The sequence below is a fragment of the Centropristis striata genome, chromosome 4 (genome assembly GCF_030273125.1).
Source record: "Centropristis striata isolate RG_2023a ecotype Rhode Island chromosome 4, C.striata_1.0, whole genome shotgun sequence".
NCBI lineage: Eukaryota > Metazoa > Chordata > Actinopteri > Perciformes > Serranidae > Centropristis > Centropristis striata.
Genome location: NC_081520.1, coordinates 21,126,326 through 21,148,629, shown reverse-complemented (window position 1 = coordinate 21,148,629; position 22,304 = coordinate 21,126,326). Strand labels below are relative to the sequence as shown.

Genomic DNA, 22,304 nt, shown 5'->3' with positions numbered 1-22,304 from the left:
TTACCGAAGCTAAGAGGAGTCACAGTCCGCCTGAAAGTCACTGCTCCCCCGGTGCTCCGTCAGGGCCAGCCCGGTGAGAGAAACGCACTCTCCCTGCTGCTTTCACACACACACACACACACACACACACACACACACACACACACACACACACACACACACACACACACACACACACGGTGGGCTGAGCAAATGTGTGTACGCTACGTGGTAGCAATATGTGTGTGTGTGTGTGTGTGTGTGTGTGTGTGTGAGTCCAAGAAATCACCACAGTGAGTTACCCCTCACTGCACAGGCGCAGAACGCAGCTCCATGCTGGAGAAGCTGAAAGGCACTAAGGCAGCCGAACCGACCCAGAGCTCTGACACTTCCCAGCGGACAGGGTCCCGCTGGAGAAAAGGCGTTTTTTAGCAGCACGTGTAGCCGCTGTGGTTGAGGGAAACACCCCGCTGGTAACAGGTTGGAGACAGGGCTGCGGTGCAAAGGGATGGATTTAAGCAGATGATAGCTGACTGCATGAGGTACAGTAGAGACACGTTTATTAATGCATTATCTGCTGATTAGCTTGCTTGTATGTAAACAGCGCGGGCTGCTGTATGAAGAGCCTCTGTGAGGGGAATCAGCTGCGATCATTAGACGGCTGAACTTTCATGGCACGACAATCTGATGTGGGAGATTGGAAGATTGGGATCTGACAGTTATGGGGAGAAAACGTGGGAGGCAGAGAGTGTGCAGGAGTGTGGAGCAGCTTGTTAGAATAACAATCAAGACTGTCTTTCTCTTGTTTTTGTTTTTTTCTGAACATAGCTTATTGCTTTTTTATTTTTTATTTGTTACGTAATACCAAAAAAAGCCTGTAGTTAGTTTATTCTATGTTCACTATTAGGCTACAACAATTCATAATAATAACAGCACGCCATTTTGTTTATATTATTATTATTATTATTATTATTCTTCATAATTAGATCATTTTGTTTGTATTGTTCAAACATTGAAAATAATTACCAGATGGCTATTTTGAATTTGCACGGGATAAAAGAATGGCATGGACATAATTTAAAAAAATATATTTTTATTCTGAAGTATCCCTTGACAACACGTTGGATGATTTTTTTTTTTCTGGAAAGCCACCCTTAATGGGCACTGTTGACCACTGCATTTCTTTTTTTTTAAAACACATTTTTAAACATTTTTTTTTAGATTAAATGGAAGTCATTCCTGTTGGAAAATGTTTTTATTTTTTAATTTCATGTGCTTATTTTTAAGTATTTGTCATCAATTTTTTAATGTCTAGACTGGAAAATCCTTTATGCTTGGCCTTTATGTATCAGAGCTGCAGGAACAAAATGGCGGCAGATTGAAATTTATTACAGCTGTCTTAGTTAACACTTCTCATGTCATGTAAAACACACACACGCGCGCTATTTATCTATCAGCTTTCAAGGGTTTTTTTTGCATTTGCTGAAAGGATTTGAATAACGTTGTCGGTGCTAATGTATAGGCCACACACATGACTTCCAGCAACAGCCATACAAAATCACAACAGAGCTTCACATCACATTAATAGTCAAATATTGATTTTGATATCTAACAAAACTCCTGTGTTTATGCACAAACTTTTCCTCCTCACAGTGCTGAGAGGTAGCGTTGCGTGTGCAGCAGCATGTGGCCTGAATAGTTTTCAGATTGAGTGTCCAGAGTGACAGAAACAGGGTTCTGGCTCGTGCTTCTCGGTTAAACAGCACCAGTGAAAGACCCAGTTTCACACTGTAAAAAAAAGCTCTGTGGTCATTTCCCTGTCAGCCCTTATCTTTATTAGCGTTCACAAATGTCTCCATCAGTTTACACTGGAGGCCGCCTCTCCACTTTCATGGCTGAGAGAGTGGCCGCTGTGTGTTTACAGGCCCACAACCCCTCGTGTGCAACCCTGAGGAATGAACTGAGCTGAGAAAGCAACAGGTTTCACACTGACAAACAGAGCTATTTTTGCTAATTTCTGCAGAATATCCGCAGAAATAAAGGAGAGTGATGTGAACTTGGCAGTAGCTGAAACATGATATGAATAACCAATTATGCCAGAAATATGAAGTGTTGAAGTGCTTTTATGTGCACGGCAGAAAAGAGCATTTTTTATGCACTAAATGTTTTTGAAGCCTCGCAAGTAGCACTCAGAGAAAATAGTGGTTTCCAGCAGTCTTGAGCCGGATGACACCCTCGAGAGTGTGAAGCAGACGTGAGGCTCGGAGCAGCAGCAGCAGGATGAGACACAGACACAGATGTGGGGTTATGAAGCGGTGTGAAAGACAATCTGCAGCGGTTCTGTGTGAGAGACAGGACTTATGACCGTCAGTACAATGACAAGGATAAATATGTCCTCCATGTTTAGTGTACATGTTAGTTTCAGCAGATTTTTTTACGGGTTTTGGTCATTTCCTGCGAATCCATCTCATTTGAAATTGTTTTAAACCATGGCTTTCTTAATTAATTTCTCCAGTTTTACAACGTGTTGCAGTACTTAAAATGTCCTCTCGTACCAAACTGCACTCTCAGTTTGCTTTTTTATATTTTTTACTGCAGTTATGATTACACTCACAGTGTGAGTTGCCATCGAGACTTTGATCCAGAGTGTCGAGCACAAATGTGAAATAAAACAGCTTTAAGTCTGTATGGGCTTATAGGTTCATGTGAGACCATTATTAGGTGCTGATGATACATTGCAGCTCAGTGAAATTCATGCAGGATTATGTGACTTCTTCATGCCCAAAAGGAGCAGATGTGTGGGGGTCAAAAATGTTTAATTTATGTGTGAAGTTTGCCTCATAGCATGATGGGATGCTGTCCATAATGACACAGGGTTAATCTTGAGACATTTTGATGCTGAACGACTAAATAATTCATTAATTGGTTCAAAAGGACAAATGGCTGGATTAAATATTAATTTTGTATTGTTAAGGTCTATACTGTATAGGGTTACTGATTTTGTATTGCCTTCATTTGTATTGATTATATCTAAAATAATTGAATTCAAATAAGTGATTTTGTAATGTTCATATCTTAATATGTGAGATATTATTCTGAATCAAACCTTAAAACCAAATTATCAAACATTTTAACTGAATATGAGGTTCATGATCAAATGAAACACCCTTTTCATGTCTCTAAATACTGCGTGGCACAAATTATTTTCCACCGTCAAGCACCTTTTACAGACTTTCTGACAGAAACAGCAGAACCTGGAGGTTGTCTAATCCAAATAAATGAGCTTGCTTTTGCTGAAAAAATCTGCATTCTTGCAATACAAACATACTGATCTGGCTGTCCCAAGACAATATTATTTAGAGTATTTTTAATTCTTCAGTTTGGCTTATTAGCACAATTCAAGGAATATTTTTTAACACCAGTTATGTGTGACTTGTGGCTGGATATTACATTTAAATGAGAACTCCTCTGCATCAGACATTCCCAGAGCGAGGCATGTAATATTAGATATTTAAATGATAAAAAAAGCCTGTTGAAAATATGCCTATGAGGATAGGCTGTAACATTTTACTCACAGTAAACAGGATGTAATGCTTGTTTAAATAAATAAATAAATAAATAAATAAGGCAGCGAGGAGAAAGACATAACCCTGAGCTAGTTTCTAGGATTATTATTACTGAGCAGGACAGACACGTGTTAAAACAACTCAAAATTAAAGTGAGTACATTTTACAGGTAAATAGAGAATAGTTGTAAGTGATGATTGCAGATCCAGAGAGTGGAATGGGACTAGAATAATAATAACCAAAAATCTAAAAATAAGAAAATACTGAGAAATCATCAAGATTAAGATTTCCTTAATTAGTCCTACAAAGGGAACATTTCCAGAGTTATAGCAGCTACGTGGAAAGCAAAAACAATAAATAGTAAACAGCAGTATAAACTAGAAATATAACAAAAAGGTATTAGCAAATAAAAAAGTAAAAATGTAATAAATAATTAACAATTTACAATACAAACAAGTAGAAATATAAAAAGTATTAACAATTAAAACAAAACTTAGAGTGTCATAGTTCATACTGACCCTCCTGATATAAAAAAAAGCTAACAAAGAGTGGTACAATAACATACTACACATACATCTCTACAGTTATAATGACAACATTGTGGAGTCTACGTTACATGTGAAAAGTGTCACATGTCAGGTGTGATGTGCAGCCGACACAGAGCTCACTGCTCACTCTGACAGCTGAGTATTTCTCTAATCCTGCAGAGAGATGCTGCAGGAGAAGCTTTCAGTCGTGACGGATGAATGTACGAGCCGGGTCCAGACCGGTGCGGAGACGGATTTCCTTCCAGGCCAGTCACCACTGGGCCTGTCCACAGCTCCCACCATTCCCAGCAGCTCCAGTGAGCCCGACCAGGTACAGATGGCGACCATGCGGCAAAAACACGCAATACTGCTGCAGTTTGAAGAACACTGAAATATGTAGGGATGGTTATCTAGATAGTTCAAACTTAATTACAATGGAATGACATGTTGATTGGGAATTAAATTCAAATTAAACAAAATCATGTTAAGTAGAGTTTAAAGTTAGTCGGTTCACCATTGCAATTTAATTGCTAAATTGCAATGGTGAAATGTAACTAAATACATTTACTCAAGTAAATTAAAATTAAAAGTATTTTAGTTTTGAGGTACTTTACTTGAGTATTTCCATTTGGTGTGACTTTATACTTCTATTCCACTACATTTTGAGGCAATTATTGTACTTTTTACCCAGCTTTAGTTACTTTTTAGGTCGAGATTTAACACAAAAAACATGATCAATTATAGGTGATGAGACTTTAGAAAAAAAATTAAACCACATAAAAGTATATTAAGTAGTTAAAATGAGCCCTAGACAGAAATGCATCAATAATAATAATAATCTAATAATATATTTAGAAAACATAAAACAATCTGAGTGGGTCCATTCTGCATAAAGAGTACTCTTACTTTTGATGCTTTAATTACATTTTGATGCTGATACTTTTGTACTTTTACTTCAGTAAGTTTTGAATGCAGGACTTTTACTTGTTGTGGAGTAATTTCATAGTGTGGTATTAGTACTTTTACTGAAGTAAAGGATCTTAATACTTTTTACATCACTGCTTAATTGTAAAAACATAACATTGATTTTAAATGACACACTGCAGATGATTGAATATGTGTGTTTTAGTTACCTTGTGATGTTTTTGTTGGTTGGTTTGTGTGTATGTGTGTGAGAGTGTAACACTGACTTCCGTTCTCTTTCAGAACATTGAGAACATTAAAGTTGTTCTTCATGAGAGGGAGCTGTGGAAGAAGTTCCACGAGGCCGGCACAGAGATGATCATTACTAAAGCAGGCAGGTTAGTAAAGCAGCAAACACACCGTCCATCAGTCAGTACAGAGGGGGGAGGAGGGCCAGAGTGACAACATTTAATAGCACCAACACTGAAATAATGATGTGATGATGATAGTCTTGGTGGTGAATGTAATATAATCAAAATAACAACAATAGTATCCATAATTATAGAATTATTAATAATATAAGAAGATCAATGATATTAGCAGTAGTAATAGTAATAGTAGCACTAGTAATAACACAAAAACGACTATTAATGATCGTGTGATAATCTAATGATCACAACAATGGTAATAATAGCAGCACTAATCATAGTAAAAATTTATAAAAATATTGATTTCATGAACTGTCAGGTAAATTGATATAATATAACCAGTGGTGGGAAAAGTATTCAGATCCCTTATTTCAGTAAAAGTACTAATACCACACTGTGAAATTACTCCACTACAAGTAAAAGTCCTGCATTAAAAACTTACTGAAGTAAAGGTGCAAAAGTATCAGCATCAAAATGTACTTACAGTATCAAAAGTAAAAGTACTCGTTATGCAGAATGGACCCACACAGATTGTTTTATGTATTCTAAATATATTATTGGATTATTATTATAGATGCTTTTATGTAAGCAGTATTTTAATTTCCTCAAGGTAGGGCTCATTTTAACTAGTTCATATACTGTTATGAGGTTTAATTAAAAGAAAAACATCTTATCACTTTAAATGTATCATGATTTTCACGTATCCTAAGCTGTCAGCCTAATGTAGTGGGGTAAAAAGTACAATATTTACCTTAAAATCTAGTGAAGTAGAAGTATAAAGTTACATAAAATAGAAATACTCAAGTACCTAAAATTTGTACTTAAGTACACTACTTGAGTAAATGTACTTAGTTACATTCCACCACTGTATATAACGTATAATGTTTGTCTTTGTTTTTTAAATGATCCTAGGTTTTTTTAAATTTAAAAGTAAGTAATAGTGTAAAGTAAGGTAACGCTTTAAAAAGTAACTCGAAAAATATTTAAAATGTACAACAAAAGTTTCAGTTTTCAATTGAATCAATCAATCAATCAATCAATCAATCAATCAATCAATCAATCAATCAATCAATCAATCAATCAATCAATCAATCATCTTGGAGTTAGATTGTAATGGAGTATCAGTATAAAGTATCAGAAAATTAAAATACTCAAGTTAAGAACAAATACTTCAGCATTATATTTAATTAAGTAGAGTACCTAGTTACCTTCCACAAATGTTTATAATGTAATAATATTGTAATTCACACACACACAAAACTAATTGTGGATTCAGATCAAAGTTACAAGAAACATACTACTCTAGTTGTAGTCACACAGAGTGATGCATTGGCTTAAATCCTTGGAGAAAACAGTTTCAGTGGATTTGCAACAAGACATGAACAAAAACTGTTATTAGTCACAATATGTTAAAAAGCTGCTTCTATTCTTTCTAAGTTTGTGGAAATTTACAGTGAAAGTGATATTCAGGTGATGGATACATTACACAGAATGAGCATCATACCTTTCTGTGACCGTCTGTTGGGACAGCTAATAGTAACATATAGCAGCTATAATATAAGGTAGTCTTTCAGGAAGAGACAGAAAGTTTCTGCAGCAGTGACGACATAATTGAAAACACAAATGACTGCTCGGCTTGTTGGATTTAATGCGACCTGAGGATTAGATAGTGAGGCCTTTGGACATTAACCAGAGAATGAGTACACTCTCAGATCGACCTCCGCCTCTCATTCCTCATGGGATGATTTTTTTTTCCAGTAAAAAATGTAAAAGGTCACCACATTTTTTCCTTAATGCTGCATAACCGTTGGAGATGGGCTTTCCCTTGTCCAGCTGATAAAGTGGGCTCTGAATCCTTAAAGCCCTTTGAAGGGCTGAGCAGTGTGTTAGCTGTGCAGCTGTGCTGGAAAACTTACAGTCTGTGTACCTACTGTCAGTCTGTAGCGGCACGCTGAAGGTCACACAAGCAACAACTTCACTAAGTTACATCAAAACCACACTGAATCAGCGCATCGGCCCCACGACTTATCCCGATACTTGAGTCACGATACGATATTATTGCGATTTTAAGCATGTCGCAATATGGTGAGTATTGAGATACAATATATTGCAATTTAACTGTTTAACTGCATTTTGCGTCCACAAAATTCAATTAAATCAAGAATTGTTTTGTCAAATAAAAGAAATTTCTAAGTCTATTCATCCCACTTCAGTCTTTTTATTTCTCCACAATGAGAGTCAAATCCACAGACTGACCAACAAAGTATTCAGTCAAACTGAACTGAACTGATATCAAACATGTATGGACGACAACAACTGCAGCATTTTATCAAACTTTCCTCAATTTTAAGCTTCACTGCTCTGAATTTTTTTAAAAATGAAACATAAAAAAAGCAGAACTTTGCAGCGTTATTTCAACAACTTCCCAACACGATATCCTGACGCACATGATGCCTATAGATTCATTAGATCTACGGCCTCCAGAACGCTAAACATCGATACTTGCCAGCCATGAATTGATATAAAATACAAAATATTCCTCAACTTTAAACTTCACTGCTCTGTATAGCTACGATGCGACCGTGTCTGTGAAATAACGTGGCGACAGAGTCACATACCTGGGTTCCAGTGTCTTTAACATTTAGCTAAAATCAGTGTAACTTTGCAGCATTATTTTCACAACTTACCCACACAATATCCTGAAACGGTGCCTATAGATTCCTTAGGTCTTCTAGTTTCATATGATAGCTCCAGTAGCTCCAGTGTACTAACTAAAAGTGAGCCCGCTACGGCCTCCAAAAGCGGCCAAAATACTGACGCTAAAGAAAAGCTAAATGTCAATACTTGGCGGCCATGAATAGATATAATATTGCCATGCAAAGTATCACGATACTATGCTGTATCGATTTTTTCCCCTAATGAACAGTACATATAGAGCTATAAGCTACAAGCCTACAAAAATATTTCAAATATGAATCATGGAATGGACCAGAAACATGTAACAAAATTAATCAAACCAGCCTCAGCTGATCCTTTATTGCTCTGATAACGTACGGAAGTTTAATCTGTGCTTGATTGTTTAATTTTGTCAAATCTACACAGAGCAGCAGTGACAGGTTTGTCTTGTTATTACAGATGTTAAATAACGAAACATGAGCCAAAATATTTAGGAGAGATAATAATTTGTTGTCCCTTTAAGCATGTAAACAACATTAACATTATCAATGCTAATTTGCATAAAACACAAAGTACAACTGAGGCTGATGAGCATGTCATTCATTCCTTTCTAGTGGTTTTGTTCATAAACCAAAGTATTAAACACAAAATGTTGACATGATGATGGTGGCTACATAGTGATTAAAGTTCCTCCTGTAGTGTCACATAAATGTCTGCACCATCATTTAATAAGATAACTTTTATTTTATTTTAACATCTAATCAATAATCAGTATAAAATACCAAATCACATTTAATCAGTCTAGCCAATTTACAAATTACCTTTTAAGGCAACAAGCAAAAACTCTGAGTGAATTGTTTTACCATGGAAACCGGTTCATTCTGACGTCAGATAAACCAAAGCGAGCACTTGTTTACTAGTTTTTGGGAAAGTCTGGAAAATGACATTACGTTAAACGGCAAATAAAAACCAACACTTTTCACACAGAGATTTCCTTCTTAGCAACTTGTTTTATTTTGTTTGTGTTTAGAGTCGAGTCAAATATTTGTTGGTGAAACCAGGAATTCCTCTGAGCAGAGAAGGTGTTTGCAATTAGCTTTCGGTTAGATTAGTCACGTCCTGTGAGGCATTTTTCCAAAAATACAGTGAGAGCAGCTCCCAGTGTGCTGCGGGGCTTTTCTGCCTGCTGCCATGATGAGGATGAGCTCATTGTTCTTTATCAGTAATATCTGAAAAGCTTCATACTGAGCATTAGTTTCTGTTAATGCCGAGCTGCAAAAGCATGTCAATCTTTCAACTGTTTCTGCTTGAAGCGACCAATTACACATAAAAGGTTAAGTCGACATCAGTTTTCACAGTTTGTTGGATTTTAAATTACTTGTCAGCAGGGTGGTGGGCCTGGTATTCTTATTTGTTGTATATTTTCTTTAATGACCAATTTGATGTCTCGTAAGGGTTACCAGGTGTCCCGCTCCACAGAATTTTGTCTCACAGCTCATACAATAAACACATTTCATCTGGCCAGTTTAAAGCAGTTTCAACACGCCAAACTGCAGCTCAAAGATCCATCACTCCCTTTGTTATGTTACAATTTTACTCACCAGCTAATCTTCTTACGGTAAAAGTATTTTATGTGGCAGGAATGTATCAACTTTCCTATCCTGTCAATCATTTTGGAGCTGTTATGATTTATTTTTGCAACCTCTTGGGAGGGTCGAGACCCCCACTTAAACCTCTGAAGTCCTGGAGATTTTGGTTCAAATTTGTCAACTTCCTCTGCATTAATTTCTGTCTCTGTTCAGCATCCTTTACTCTGTCCTTACATCACATGCATGGCTCCTTTTTCTCCACACAAACTTGGCTATCAGTCAGATTTTTCATTTTATTTTAATTAACAAAGTATAAAGCTGCCAGGAACCCAAAATACAAACAAAAGACACATGTTTCTATGGAAATGTAACATTTTTTAACCATTTATACACACAAAAACAGCAGAAATAATAATAAATAATAAAACTACAAAACAGTCTATTTGCATGTAAATTAAAAATAGTAATAGTTTTCATTGTAGAAAGAAAATTCACATTTTAAAAATGGTCTAGAAACATAAATGTCACACTGTGAAAGCTCCTATGATTGAACTTTAACTGGCTTTCTCAGCTTGTCTACATATCATATATAAAGTTATTACTGTAAATTAAACATGTATATTTTCAATAAATAGATGGACTCCAGAGGGTTAAGGAAAGCCAAAAGCATAGACTTAGATAACTGACAAACAGAAGCAGGGTTTCCCATTAAAAACAGTCTTCAGTGTAATACTATACTGTAGACACAGTGATTGACAATGCTTTTCTTTCAAAGGTCATAGGTCAAGAGGAAAGTGTAAAACACAGCATCAGTGTGTGGATCTGCAGGGTGTTGAGCCTGTTTCCTTTGAGAGTTAGGGTTGAACTGGACATTTCAAAGTTATGTGGAAAATGTGTTGTGTATATAATTTAAACCTTACATGACAGACTGACTGTAAGATTAAACTGAAAACAGTCAGGATTACTTTTTCTTTCATGATATTATGTCTGAGAGCAGCTGCTCACCTTTGGGCGTGAGGCAGGTGTTCTTGTAGTAGATTAAGATTCATTTAAGAAAAAGAACTTCATAAATCCTAACGAACAGATTTCTAACAGATTGGAAGCTATAGAGCACTGACATTTTTAATAATTGATGAGGTGCACTTCCTGTCACACACAGTTGATTTAAACAATTAAATAAACTGTTTACATCCTCAAGACTAACTTAAAAGGTAAAAGGGAGTTAAAAGAGTAAACAGTAAATTTGCACATATTCATTCCATACATTTCAAAATATAAGTGTGAACTTCATGTGAAAACTTGTTTTGTCACAAAATATTAAAGAAGCCAATAACAGCCAATAGCACAATGATGTTTTTGGTTGTCACCAATCACAGTTCATTTCCATACATTCATTATACATTTTACATAGTTACCTATATCTCGAAATTTGTTTCCAAGAAAAAAAACATTCAAAAGAAAAAATAAACATAGAAATCACAATATTAAAACCTTGTTAAATACTAGAGGTGTGAATCAGCGTATCGGCCCCACGATACGATTTTATCCCAATACTTTAGTCACAACATGATATTATTGCGATTTTAAGCATTTTGTGATATTGTGAATATTGTGATACAATATATTTTGATTTAACTGTTTAACTGCATTTTGTGTCTAAAAAAATTCAATTAAATCAAGAATTGTTTTGTCAGATAAGAGAAAATTCTCAGTCTATTCATCTCGCTTCAGTCTTTTTATTTCTCCACAATGAGAGTCAAGCCCACAGACTGACCAACAAAGTATTCAGTCAAACTGAACTGAACTGATATCAAACATGTATGGACGACAACAACTGCAGCATTTTATCAATCTTTCCTCAACTTTAAGCTTCACTACTCTGAATTTTTTTTAATGAAACATAAAAAAAGCCGAACTTTGCAGCGTTATTTTCGCAACTTAATGACAGGATATCCACATGGTGCCTATAGATTCCTTAGATCTTCTAGTTTCATATGATACCAGTAGCTCCAGTATATTCTAAAGTGAGCCCACTATGGCCTGCAGAATGCTAAGTATCGATACTTGGCGGCCATGAATCAATATAATATTGCCACGCAAAATATTGCGATACTCTGCTGTATCGATTTTTCCCCACCTCTACAAAGAACTTTGTATTATTGAGGCAGCCTAAATACTCCTTGGCACAAGTTTACTTCTGATGACTACATACAGGCTACATGTGTATATAAATGCGGGTTAAGTGAAACAATGTCATATACTGTGCATATATAAAAAATAAAAAAAAAACCCTGAAATTGACAAAATAAATGTAATCAACATATTTATGCAATGGGGTGCCATGAAATAGAAAACTTCAGAAAGAGGAGGTGCAGAGGTGGCAGGAGAGGAGGTACAGATGCAGAGCCGGCTCTCATGCAGGAGATCCCACATGTTCCCGACACTTTGACATGAAACTGGCTCAGTCCACTCCCATGCAGCACCTAGCTGAGACTAGTAGGCTTGTTATTGTGAGTGTCATTGTCCAGGCGTAATCCTCCCTCTTCAAAGCACCCAGTACAGCTCTTCCCTCACTCTCCCTCTTTGTACACAGCCCGTCAAGAGAGGAGCGGCGGGTTGATAAGAGGAATCCGGCGCCCACAATAGGCCAAGTCTACTAGGTTGTAGCGCTTCATCATCCCACCCCCCCACCTCCCCACCCAGCACTCCTTTTGATCTTGCCGTGGTACTGGAGATTCCCAGAGAGGGGATGGATCACTGGAGGGCCTAAACATGTGGGATTGTTAAGAGAAACAGCTGGCTGGGCACAGAAACACACACACACACACACACACACAGAAAACCTGACACTGATATCATACACTCACTTTCCAACTTCCATTTCTCATGCTCCTCTTAAACTCAGTCGCTTAGTCACACCACTGTATGTATATATGTATGCCTTCATGTTGTCTGCCTTTGAAAAGCAGTTGTATAGAATTCTAATACCTGTGATATTTTAGATGTAGCAGATATGCAACACCGAGACATACCATGTTTCATAAATGTATATAAGGTTATAGTTACGTCTACACATAGACTAAGGGTGGTCAATACTACGACGACGTATAAGGGCCAAGTACTAAAATAAAAAAATAATATGTACATCGTCATATTTTTGAAACCCTTGACTGCAATAGATGTGATGCAGAAAATGATTCTCTCTCATACTTTGTACTGCTATAATTTTTCTAAACTACTTTTCAAATATGGGCAAAATGGAGAAAACTAGAAAGCTGTGCTGGATGATTAATTCTGACAATGAAAAATTTCTGAAAAGTGTTAGGAAGCATTTTGAAATCAACAGTATTTAATTGAAAAAATATATTTGTTTGACTTTGTAAAACAGAAAGTTTAACTTACATTAAAAAAATTGAAACCACACTCATTTATGTCATGGCTTAGACTACATGGGCTGCATTTAAATAAATTAGAATTATTTAAATATTATAGATTTTTATTTTTTGAATTTATTTTTAAAAAAGTGATTACTACGACTGTTCTGTTATTTATCTAAACCAAACACTATCCTGTACTTATAAACAGACTTTCAATCATACTGGGTTAAAATGTTTAGGCTGCAACACAGACCACAGCTCAGCATAGATATTTAAACACTTAGTACACTAGGTTAAATGGGATTTTGATAGCACTCAGTATGCTTCAAACACAGAGTTTGTTGGTTCCTCTAACAGTGCTTTAGAGCCCCTTTCTGATTCCAGAACTAGGAGGCTGTGTTCAACTCTTTTTTATTACTTCCTGAATCATAATCCCACTACCCTCCCCGTTATTTCTGTAATTAGCCTGGTGTGCAAAGGTGTAAAAGTATGTGCAATGCACTGCATCTCCCCCATAGACTGTATAAAAATAATGGACTGAGCCACTGAGACTTCACTAACGTCAAGGCTGGTATTTTGGCTGCGGCCATATTGAATTTTTTGGAGCAAAAGGTAAACATATTTGGACAAGGTTGAGCTAACCCAAACACTAGCTGCTATGTTGGTTAGTACTAGAGGTGTGAATCCTCAGAGGCACCAGGATACAATTTTATCCAGATACTTGAGTCTGATATGATATTATTGCGATTTTAAGCATTTTGCATTATGGTGACTATTGCGATACAGTATTAAACTGTAAACATTTTTGTGTCCACAAAATGAAATTCAATCAACAATTTTGTCAAATAATAGAAAATTCTGTGTGTATTCATCTCATTTCAGTCTTTTTATTGCTCCACAATGAGAGTCAAACCCACAAGCCCAAATTTAATTTTCTGCATCTGGCGGCTCCAAGAGGGCCCATGTTAGAGGTGGGAATCAGCAGAGGCCCCACGATACTATGCTGTATCAATTTTTTTCCCGCCTCTAGTTAGTACAGTGTACCTACAGTCTATTGTTAACAGTGATATTGCTAATTATTGGTCATTCTGACTTGCAGAAGACAAAATGTACTTGAAAACTGAACATCCGATAAATGGCATTGACTCACTTTTGGAGCCAGGCTCTGGTGGCCATTTCAGGAACTGCAGTTTGTGCCACTTATTGTTTCAGCTCCAGAGTTTGCTGCTTGGTCTCCCTTCACTATGACTTCAAGTGTGGATGTTCTGAACAGATATTAACACTTTCTCCTTTGATATGTTTAGCTGACATGTCATACAATCTAGTTTGTTGGACGCATACTAAGAGGATATGTGATTCTAGCACCAAGCTAAGATAGAGTCTCTACAGAACCAAGATGCATTTTGACTCAGCAACATTAATATGTGATGCATCCTGTGAATCTGTATTGCTGGACAAACTAATTTCTACAGCTGCAGAGTGAGCACTTGCAGAGCCCTTTACTAGGTAGTTATGGCCATATTACTCAAATCTGAGGGCCATGTGTTGACACAGGCCTCCATCTGCTCTTTCTGTATGGTGTGAGTGGAGCCAGAGATGAGAAGAGGTCTGTTTTGAGTGTTCCTCTAAGATTAACCCGTCTTTCAGTGAGGATGATACCGGGACTGATCTCTCCTACTGATTGGATTTGAAGCCTGGGAGAGAGATTTGAATTACCTGCCCTCAATCCCCTCCTCTCTCTCTGTCTTACGTGACAGAGTATTTACAGTAACATGATCGGATGGTGTCAGGCACTATGAGCCTTTGAAGAAGGGCATTTGCACCAATTGGAACAGCAAGTATGTAGATAGGGGTTTTGATGCTATGCCATTTTCCCAGAAAGCATGCAAAGCTTTCACAAGCTTGTCCTCCAATGTTTGAACACGTTGCCATGGGCAGCAGCCACAGATAAACTGCAGGCCTTTTTGACCGGAGCCTCTTGAGCGATGACGAGCCGACTATCTAAACTGTTGTCCGATCTTGGGTGCCATTAAAAACCACTTAGGGCTTTATAAGGGGCGCAGAGCCCTGTGCAAAATTTCCTTTGGCGCAGATGGAATGAAAAAGTTTTCGGTTTCCCAGAGGAGGTCAAGAAAGGTAGCTCCCTTCATGTGTTTTATGGCTTTGAGTGCTATATTAACATATTCTGTCTTTTAGTCTGGAAGCATTTAAAAGATGAAAGATAGAGCACGTTCCCATACTTTTTATGGCCTCTCAGTATCACAAGTATGAGAGGATTTTAGTCTTCTCCCAAATAAATGCCTGCAAGGAGACAAATCATGACCGGGCCAGAAAATGTTAGATTTAGACGGTAAGGACAGCATCAAGACAACAGTGGTTTCATTCCATAATGTACTGAGTGATGTTATCTGTATAGTAGATTTCATCCAGTCTATGTTCAGGTCAAGGTGATTTCAAGTTCCCTACATTCTCTGTCCCACAATATCTATGCTCTTTATCCCGATCCCTTAAGGACCAGGCATCTGCAACATCTGTAACAATACTACACTTATCCTTAACACACAGCTGTTTTTTAACAGTCCACCAGATCTTTTCTCATGAAGATGATCATTGCAGAGTACAAAACACTGACCTTTGATAAAACCAGGTTTATGAGTCCCTGAGATGAGGCTACATATGAAAAGTCAATTCCTTTTTATGGAAACTGACAATCATGTAAGTTTAGATCAGATCGTTCTTAAAGGTCCCAACCACGCAGATCTCTGTTTGAGAACTTAATTTGGTGCCTAAAGGCTAATAAATCTAAACGTAACTGTGAAAAAAGTAGGCTATTGGTAGGAGCATTTCTGACATGATTCTTTTATATTCTTCAACAGGAGGATGTTTCCCAGCTACAAGGTTAAAGTGACTGGGATGAACCCCAAAACCAAATACATCCTGCTCATTGACATCGTCCCAGCTGATGACCATCGCTACAAGTTCTGTGATAACAAGTGGTAAGTTTGAGTCTTACTGAAGGTTGCCCCATGGCCTGCTACTTCTGCCTTACTTAGTGTGGTTAGGTGATGTTGGATACTGCTGTGAAATTATTAATATGAAGTCGGGTGACTTTTCAAGTCTTCTGTCAGGTCACAGTTAAACATTTCAATGAGACAAGCACAAAACAGTAACTGTCACTTCCTAGGAGACATGTCCTGCTTATAGTCCCATTCTACTTGCTCTCAGCCAGGCTGCCAAATGATGATTTCAAGAGAAATTTTGTAAAATAAAGAGGAATTGAGATGTGAAGATGGGAGCTTAGATTCAAAGATTCAAGATTCAAAAACTTAATGTCCCAGAGGGGCAATTTGGTTTACAAAAAGTGGTCCAAAAGTTCCACTGGTTAATGTAACATTACCAAGCAGGGGTGTGTGTGTGTGTGTGTGTCAGTGTAGATGGTGTATCTACAGTTCATGGTGGTGTGTGAGACAGCCACTTTCTCAGTCTTTTGTCTCCAAAATGTCTTGATTCTATGGCATCCTTTTCTACAATTCTACAATGTAGAAAATACTTTCTGGTGGAGTGTTTGATCCAGCTCAAAACCCAGATAGCTCTCCTAGCAGGTGACACTGTTAGTTAATGCTGTAAACAGTATCATGGTAAAGGTCAGAGTAAGTCACTAAAACCATTTGTTTTCTTAGGGAATGCTTAACATCTAGAGTAGTCATGCCAAAATCTAGTTTTAAGACCTGCAGTGATTTTATTGTGTATTATAGGGCTGGGCGATATGGACCAAAAGTCATATCCCAGTATAGGATAGGCTGAATATTGATATACGACATATATCCCGATATTTTTTATCGCAAAGTGTGATCAAATATTCAGTCAAAGTCAAATATGAAATGTCACAAGTCGTTTTATTCAAACCGTTTATTTAAGTGAAAATAAATACTGTATAACAACAGGAGAACCTTTTTAAAAAAATAAAAAATCAAAGCTCCATAAAGTGCACATTTATATTAAAAAAATAGCCGAAATGAAATAGGCCAGTCTTTTTCTGAAATAAATATATTTATTTGAGAAAAGAATAATGAACAATACAAAATAACTATACATGACAAACCCTAGTAAGGGCAGCATTTATATATAAAGAAAAAGATTGAACTATATATATGCGATATGGTCTAATTCCACACATTAAAAAATATATCAATATATTTTTTATATCGATATATCGCCCAGCCTTACAATAGGAGCCCTTCTGCCCCGGGGCGCCCTAACAGGTTAAATGAGTTCCCTGCAATGGCCCTCACTTTATAAACCCAAAGGGCAAAACCATGAGACTGATGTTCTGCCCACTTCTTCTTTTAATGAAATAGAGGGATGGAGATGTGTATTTGTTGCTTCAGTCATTCCTATATGAGGTAAATAAGCAGCTGCAGAGCACAAAAATCCCCTGAAATCCATATTAAAAAGTCTACTTGTCCAATAGGGACACAACTGCCAAAGAAAATCATAGAAAATCCAGCCATTTTAATTGCAAATTTCTTATTCAAATGTTGAGTATACAAGAGCAGTTCATCTCAGCCTGGCATTGTTTGAAATGTAGATGATCATTTTCTGCAGCTCCTGACTGCAGGCTGCAGTCAAGACGCTTGTCAAAGAGGCAAAAAGCTGCTGGAATGAACTCAGTGTTTCTCTAGTTGACCCTGTATCTGGAGGCAATGGCACTGCAGTCCTTGTTCCATCAGTATGACATTAGAGTTGGCACTACCACTTCTACGACAAAAAAAGGCTTTGCCAAGAAATAGCTGTAAAGAATGCAAAAAAGAAGTCATTTTACAGCCATTTGTTTCTGATCTTGTGGCAGGGCCTGCAGTCGCTGGGTTCTGGTGTTCTTCAGCAACACCTTGGAGAAGAATAATTAGTAATGATGTTTTAGCAGAGGCCAGTCTCAGGGATTTACTACTGTGAGGGCTGAGAGTAGTGGCGTTCTACCCCTCTATACTGCCATATTGTGGTAAAAGAGACTTTGTTCATGTGGTGACAGGACCAGACATTTATAGTGAGCTATGTTGGATTAAAGAGACATGTTCTCTAAATGTTAAAAACAGCAAGAGAATACATTACATTAGTCTTTTCTCTCCTTACCTCAGTCTTTATGATTTGTTTTTTAGGATGGTGGCTGGCAAGGCAGAGCCAGCGATGCCAGGCAGACTCTATGTGCACCCTGATTCCCCCGCTACAGGAGCTCACTGGATGAGGCAGCTGGTGTCCTTTCAGAAGCTCAAGCTAACCAACAATCACCTGGACCCTTTTGGGCACGTGAGTACCTGCAGAGCATATTTCTATAGCTGGAAATATTCAAAGAAACAGTTAACGTAAAATGTAGTGATTTTTTTATTTAGCTGATTATTCCAATAGTTAATAATGGCTTTATTTATATTTGATGATTTTTTGGTTTGTTTTTTGGCTTATATGTGGAATCAGTCAATAGACTAAAAAAACAGTGTGGAGATCTGTTCCAAAAATACATATTTTTTTAAATGTTAATCAAGTGAAATGAGTTTTGATCGTAATATACAGTGGTGGAAAAAGTGTTCAGATTTTTTACTAGAGTAAAAGTACTAATACCACACTATGAAGTACTACTATCAGCATTAAAATGTAGTTAAAGTACTTATAACACAGAATGGCCCCAGTCAGATTGTTGTATATATTCCAAATATAGTATTATTGATGCATTTATATAAGCAGCATTTACATTTTCTCAAGGTAGGGCTCATTTAAACTACTTAATATACTACTATGTGCTTAAAAAATAATAAAGTAGTAGAGTAAAGTAAAAAGTAGAGTAAAAAAGTAAAGATTTGCCTCAAAATATAGCGAAGTTGAAGTCTAAAGTCTAAAGTCTAAGTATTAAATATAAATACTCAAGTTAAGTACAAGTACCTCAAAATTGTACTTAAGTGCAGTACTTGAGTAAATGTACTTAGGTACATTCCACCACTGTTTATACATCTGCTGACACTCACCTAGACTAGGAGTCATGGACAAAAACTACTGGTACAAAACCTATGATGTGAAAAAATGAAATAAAACTAAGGGAACAGAGTTTACCTTTAAGTATTCACAAATTAACAAACCTGAGTTAATTCCTTAAGAAGTCCAGAGGATTTCTAAAAGAGTCAATAGTTGTCTGAATGGCTCATTGTAAAGAAAAACAATCTGTTATGAGATTGCAGTTTCAATTCATTTCAGCCTAACGATGGTGCTGGATGAAAGGTCAGGGGATCAGAACATTAATGTCTGATTGTCATCAATCCAACAGTTGAGACATTTCTCTCTAAATCACCAACATGTCTACCCCAAGGTGGCGCTAGAGAGAAAGTCAGAAGATCACAGAGGTGTATACCAAGACATAAATATTTCACTGGATATGTGAAGTGTTTGACCTACTGATAGTACAACAGGAAGATGAAGGTGTTCACTAAAGTCATTAGGATTAATCATCTGCAACATTTTGTGGCAATCCATTGAATGGTTGTTAAGGTATTTTAATCTGGATCAAAGTTATGGATCAAGCAGAAAACCAACATTGTCATCCTCAAATTAAAAAAAAAATCAAGAAAATCATCAAAAAGACCAGAGCAATTCTAGATGAAGGTCTTTTCAAGTGTGCAAAGTATGATTCTTGATGATCTGTACTGTACTAAAGAGTTCAAAAACTAATCAATCAATTAATCAATACAATCAAGTAAACAGGGTTTTACAGGTGGAAACAGACTGTTTAGACTGTGGAGCTATAGGAGAAATTTCAAGACTAGAGGGAACTGTGTTCAGCCAACAATCCCACAGAATGTCAGAAACATGACGGCAGAAAAAGAAACATACATCTGAAATGTAGTTGAAATGAAGGTGAATGTGTTTTTTCACAGGCAGATTTATGAAAGTACTCATGAAAGAAACGGAGAAGGCAGAGACTGCAGAGGGAGGTGAAGAGTGGGACTGTGGCAGCGCTCCCCAGGGGGACTCTGGGATAGCTTGTCTGAAGCCATCCCATCAATGGGCGGGCTCATTAGGTTCATAACCTCTCAGATCAGTGGCGGGGCCTGCTGTCAGGTTGAGTTGAGTGCCTGGCCAGTGATAAGGGCGAGTAATGAGGTCAGAGCCAGTTTGAGGCCAGGCAGAGCCCAGATGACGCCCAGACCAGGAGGTGTGTAACAGGGCAGGGCTTCTCACAGCGGAGTGAAGGAACTCCCATTCACTACTAATAATGCACATTACTGAACGTGTAAAAATGACTAATTCAACTGTAGCTCTCACTTTTTCTTACTGATACTGCTCTTTACTGTAGAGAGCAGACTTGTGTAGAGTTTTGTACAAATTAACAAGTACATTTCCCTTATTTGGATTCCTTTAAAGAATGTCTTCTTAAATTCTGCTCTATGTACTATTGAGTCTATTTAGGGGGTTGATGCAGGAACAGAGACCCTTAAATCCATTATTGCAGTCAACTCATTGATCATTTACCCTGTCCAAACACAGAATTCTCATCTGTTATGGTCAAAGAGTGAGGGCCAAATTGGACAATACAGAGTGAAATTTGCATCCCATCACAGACCTTAAATTCCTAGTTTTCTTTTCATGAATCTCTCATAGCCAAACCAAGCAGCAACCTCCAGAGCTGCAGAGTGAAGCCAATGCCGTAGTGCTAAAATCTGCAGTTCTGGCTACAAAAGCATTGATTCCTGTATTTAAACCAACTTTTTGTTGGTGTTTTTTTTTTTTTACCTGTTTAGATTAGATAAAGGCTTGTAGCTATGTATAATTAAGGGAGTGGCTGGTTAAGTGACAGGTGGCTGATCTTACAGGTGGTTAGCTGCTGCAATCAGCCCACATCAGCTCACCCCCTGCATTTCTTTGGATTATCTGGGAGTTAGGAGCAATAAGGCACTGCCAAGGTGGTATGGCTGGAGCCATTGGAGCAAACCACTTTTGCCTTTATTTTGGCTCTTCAGAAACCCACGGGTGACATCACAGACACCATATTTTATACAATCTATGGGCCAGACCTGCCTGTCTCCACAGTGCTGTGTCAGCATTGAAGAATCGCCATTATCATTTTGCTGCAGGGAAAGAAAAGTTGCAGGTTGTTTATGTTTCTATAAACCAAAGACAGTGATGGAGTCTCCATCCAGTGAGTCAGACTAATCTTTCCCCAACCTTAACTAGTTTTACCCAACTTATTTGTCATATCTACAATCTCCTTGCAACCTTAAAGGAACACTCCACCGTTTTTTCATATTAAAACATGTTATTCGGTCAAGTAAGACGAGTTGATACAGACCTCTTGCGTCTCAATGCGTGCACTCAATCGCCCTGGCGCGCGGCGCCACTTGGCTAGCACTTAGCTTAGCCCAGTTCATTCATTAGGATCCAAACAGATGGACAGTTAGAAGCGACCAAACTCCTCCACGTTTTCCCTATTTAAATACAGCTACACGAGTAGTTAAACGACCAAGTATGGCGACACAAAATAAAACGTGGCGCTTTTCTAATCGGATAAAAAGGATAACTATAATGTATGGCGGAATAGCACTTGGGAGCACTTCGACTCGGCGCAGTAATATCATCACTCCTGAAAAATCTTCTCCCCCTCTCCCCGGGCTGAACACTCAAGTTGGATAAGCTAACGTTATGTTATGGCCACTTCCAGGACAACCAAATACCATACAAAAGGATACTTACAGTGTTGGGTGATCCACTTTGTTGTGTTTGTGATTTGAGTATTGTCGGTGTGGCCGCATCCTTTAGGCGTAATCCTGTGGATGTATAGTCCTCCTGTGTGAAATGCTCGGAGCAAACACGCCAGTTCTTCTGAATATCCACCGATGTTGTTGGATCCATGTCCAAAGCAGCTAACCAAGCTTTCCGCCGTTTGCGGTGAGTTGGAATTCTGTGAAACATGACGGCACTATATACCTTCTGCTTGTTATCGCAACCCTTTACGATGCACGTTATAACCATGATTGTTCACAAATATCTTCCTACAACCTGATACTTCGTCAGCTCTGCTCGAACTACTACTTCTGGTGCAGCTCACGTTGGTTCTGTTGACGGAAGTGAGAGGGAGAGGGAGAGGGAGGGGGAGAAGATTTTTCAGGAGTGATGATATTACTGCGCCGAGTCGAAGTGCTCCCAAGTGCTATTCCGCCATACATTATAGTTATCCTTTTTATCAGCTTAGAAAAGCGCCACGTTTTATTTTGTGTCGCCA

General features: G+C 37.7%; 1 protein-coding gene across 1 annotated transcript in view; it reads left to right on the top strand.

Annotated features, from left to right (window-relative positions):
* The first annotated feature begins 423 nt into the window (after positions 1–423).
* tbx4 (T-box transcription factor 4) overlaps positions 424–22,304 on the top strand; it is a 28,660-nt gene continuing 6,779 nt past the window's right edge. Inside the window, exons 1-5 of the mRNA XM_059331657.1 lie at positions 424–521; positions 4,253–4,403; positions 5,279–5,373; positions 15,922–16,041; positions 18,202–18,349. Coding sequence (XP_059187640.1) covers positions 502–521; positions 4,253–4,403; positions 5,279–5,373; positions 15,922–16,041; positions 18,202–18,349 — 534 coding nt within the window. The 5' untranslated portion in view covers positions 424–501. The remainder of the gene's footprint in view (positions 522–4,252; positions 4,404–5,278; positions 5,374–15,921; positions 16,042–18,201; positions 18,350–22,304) is intronic.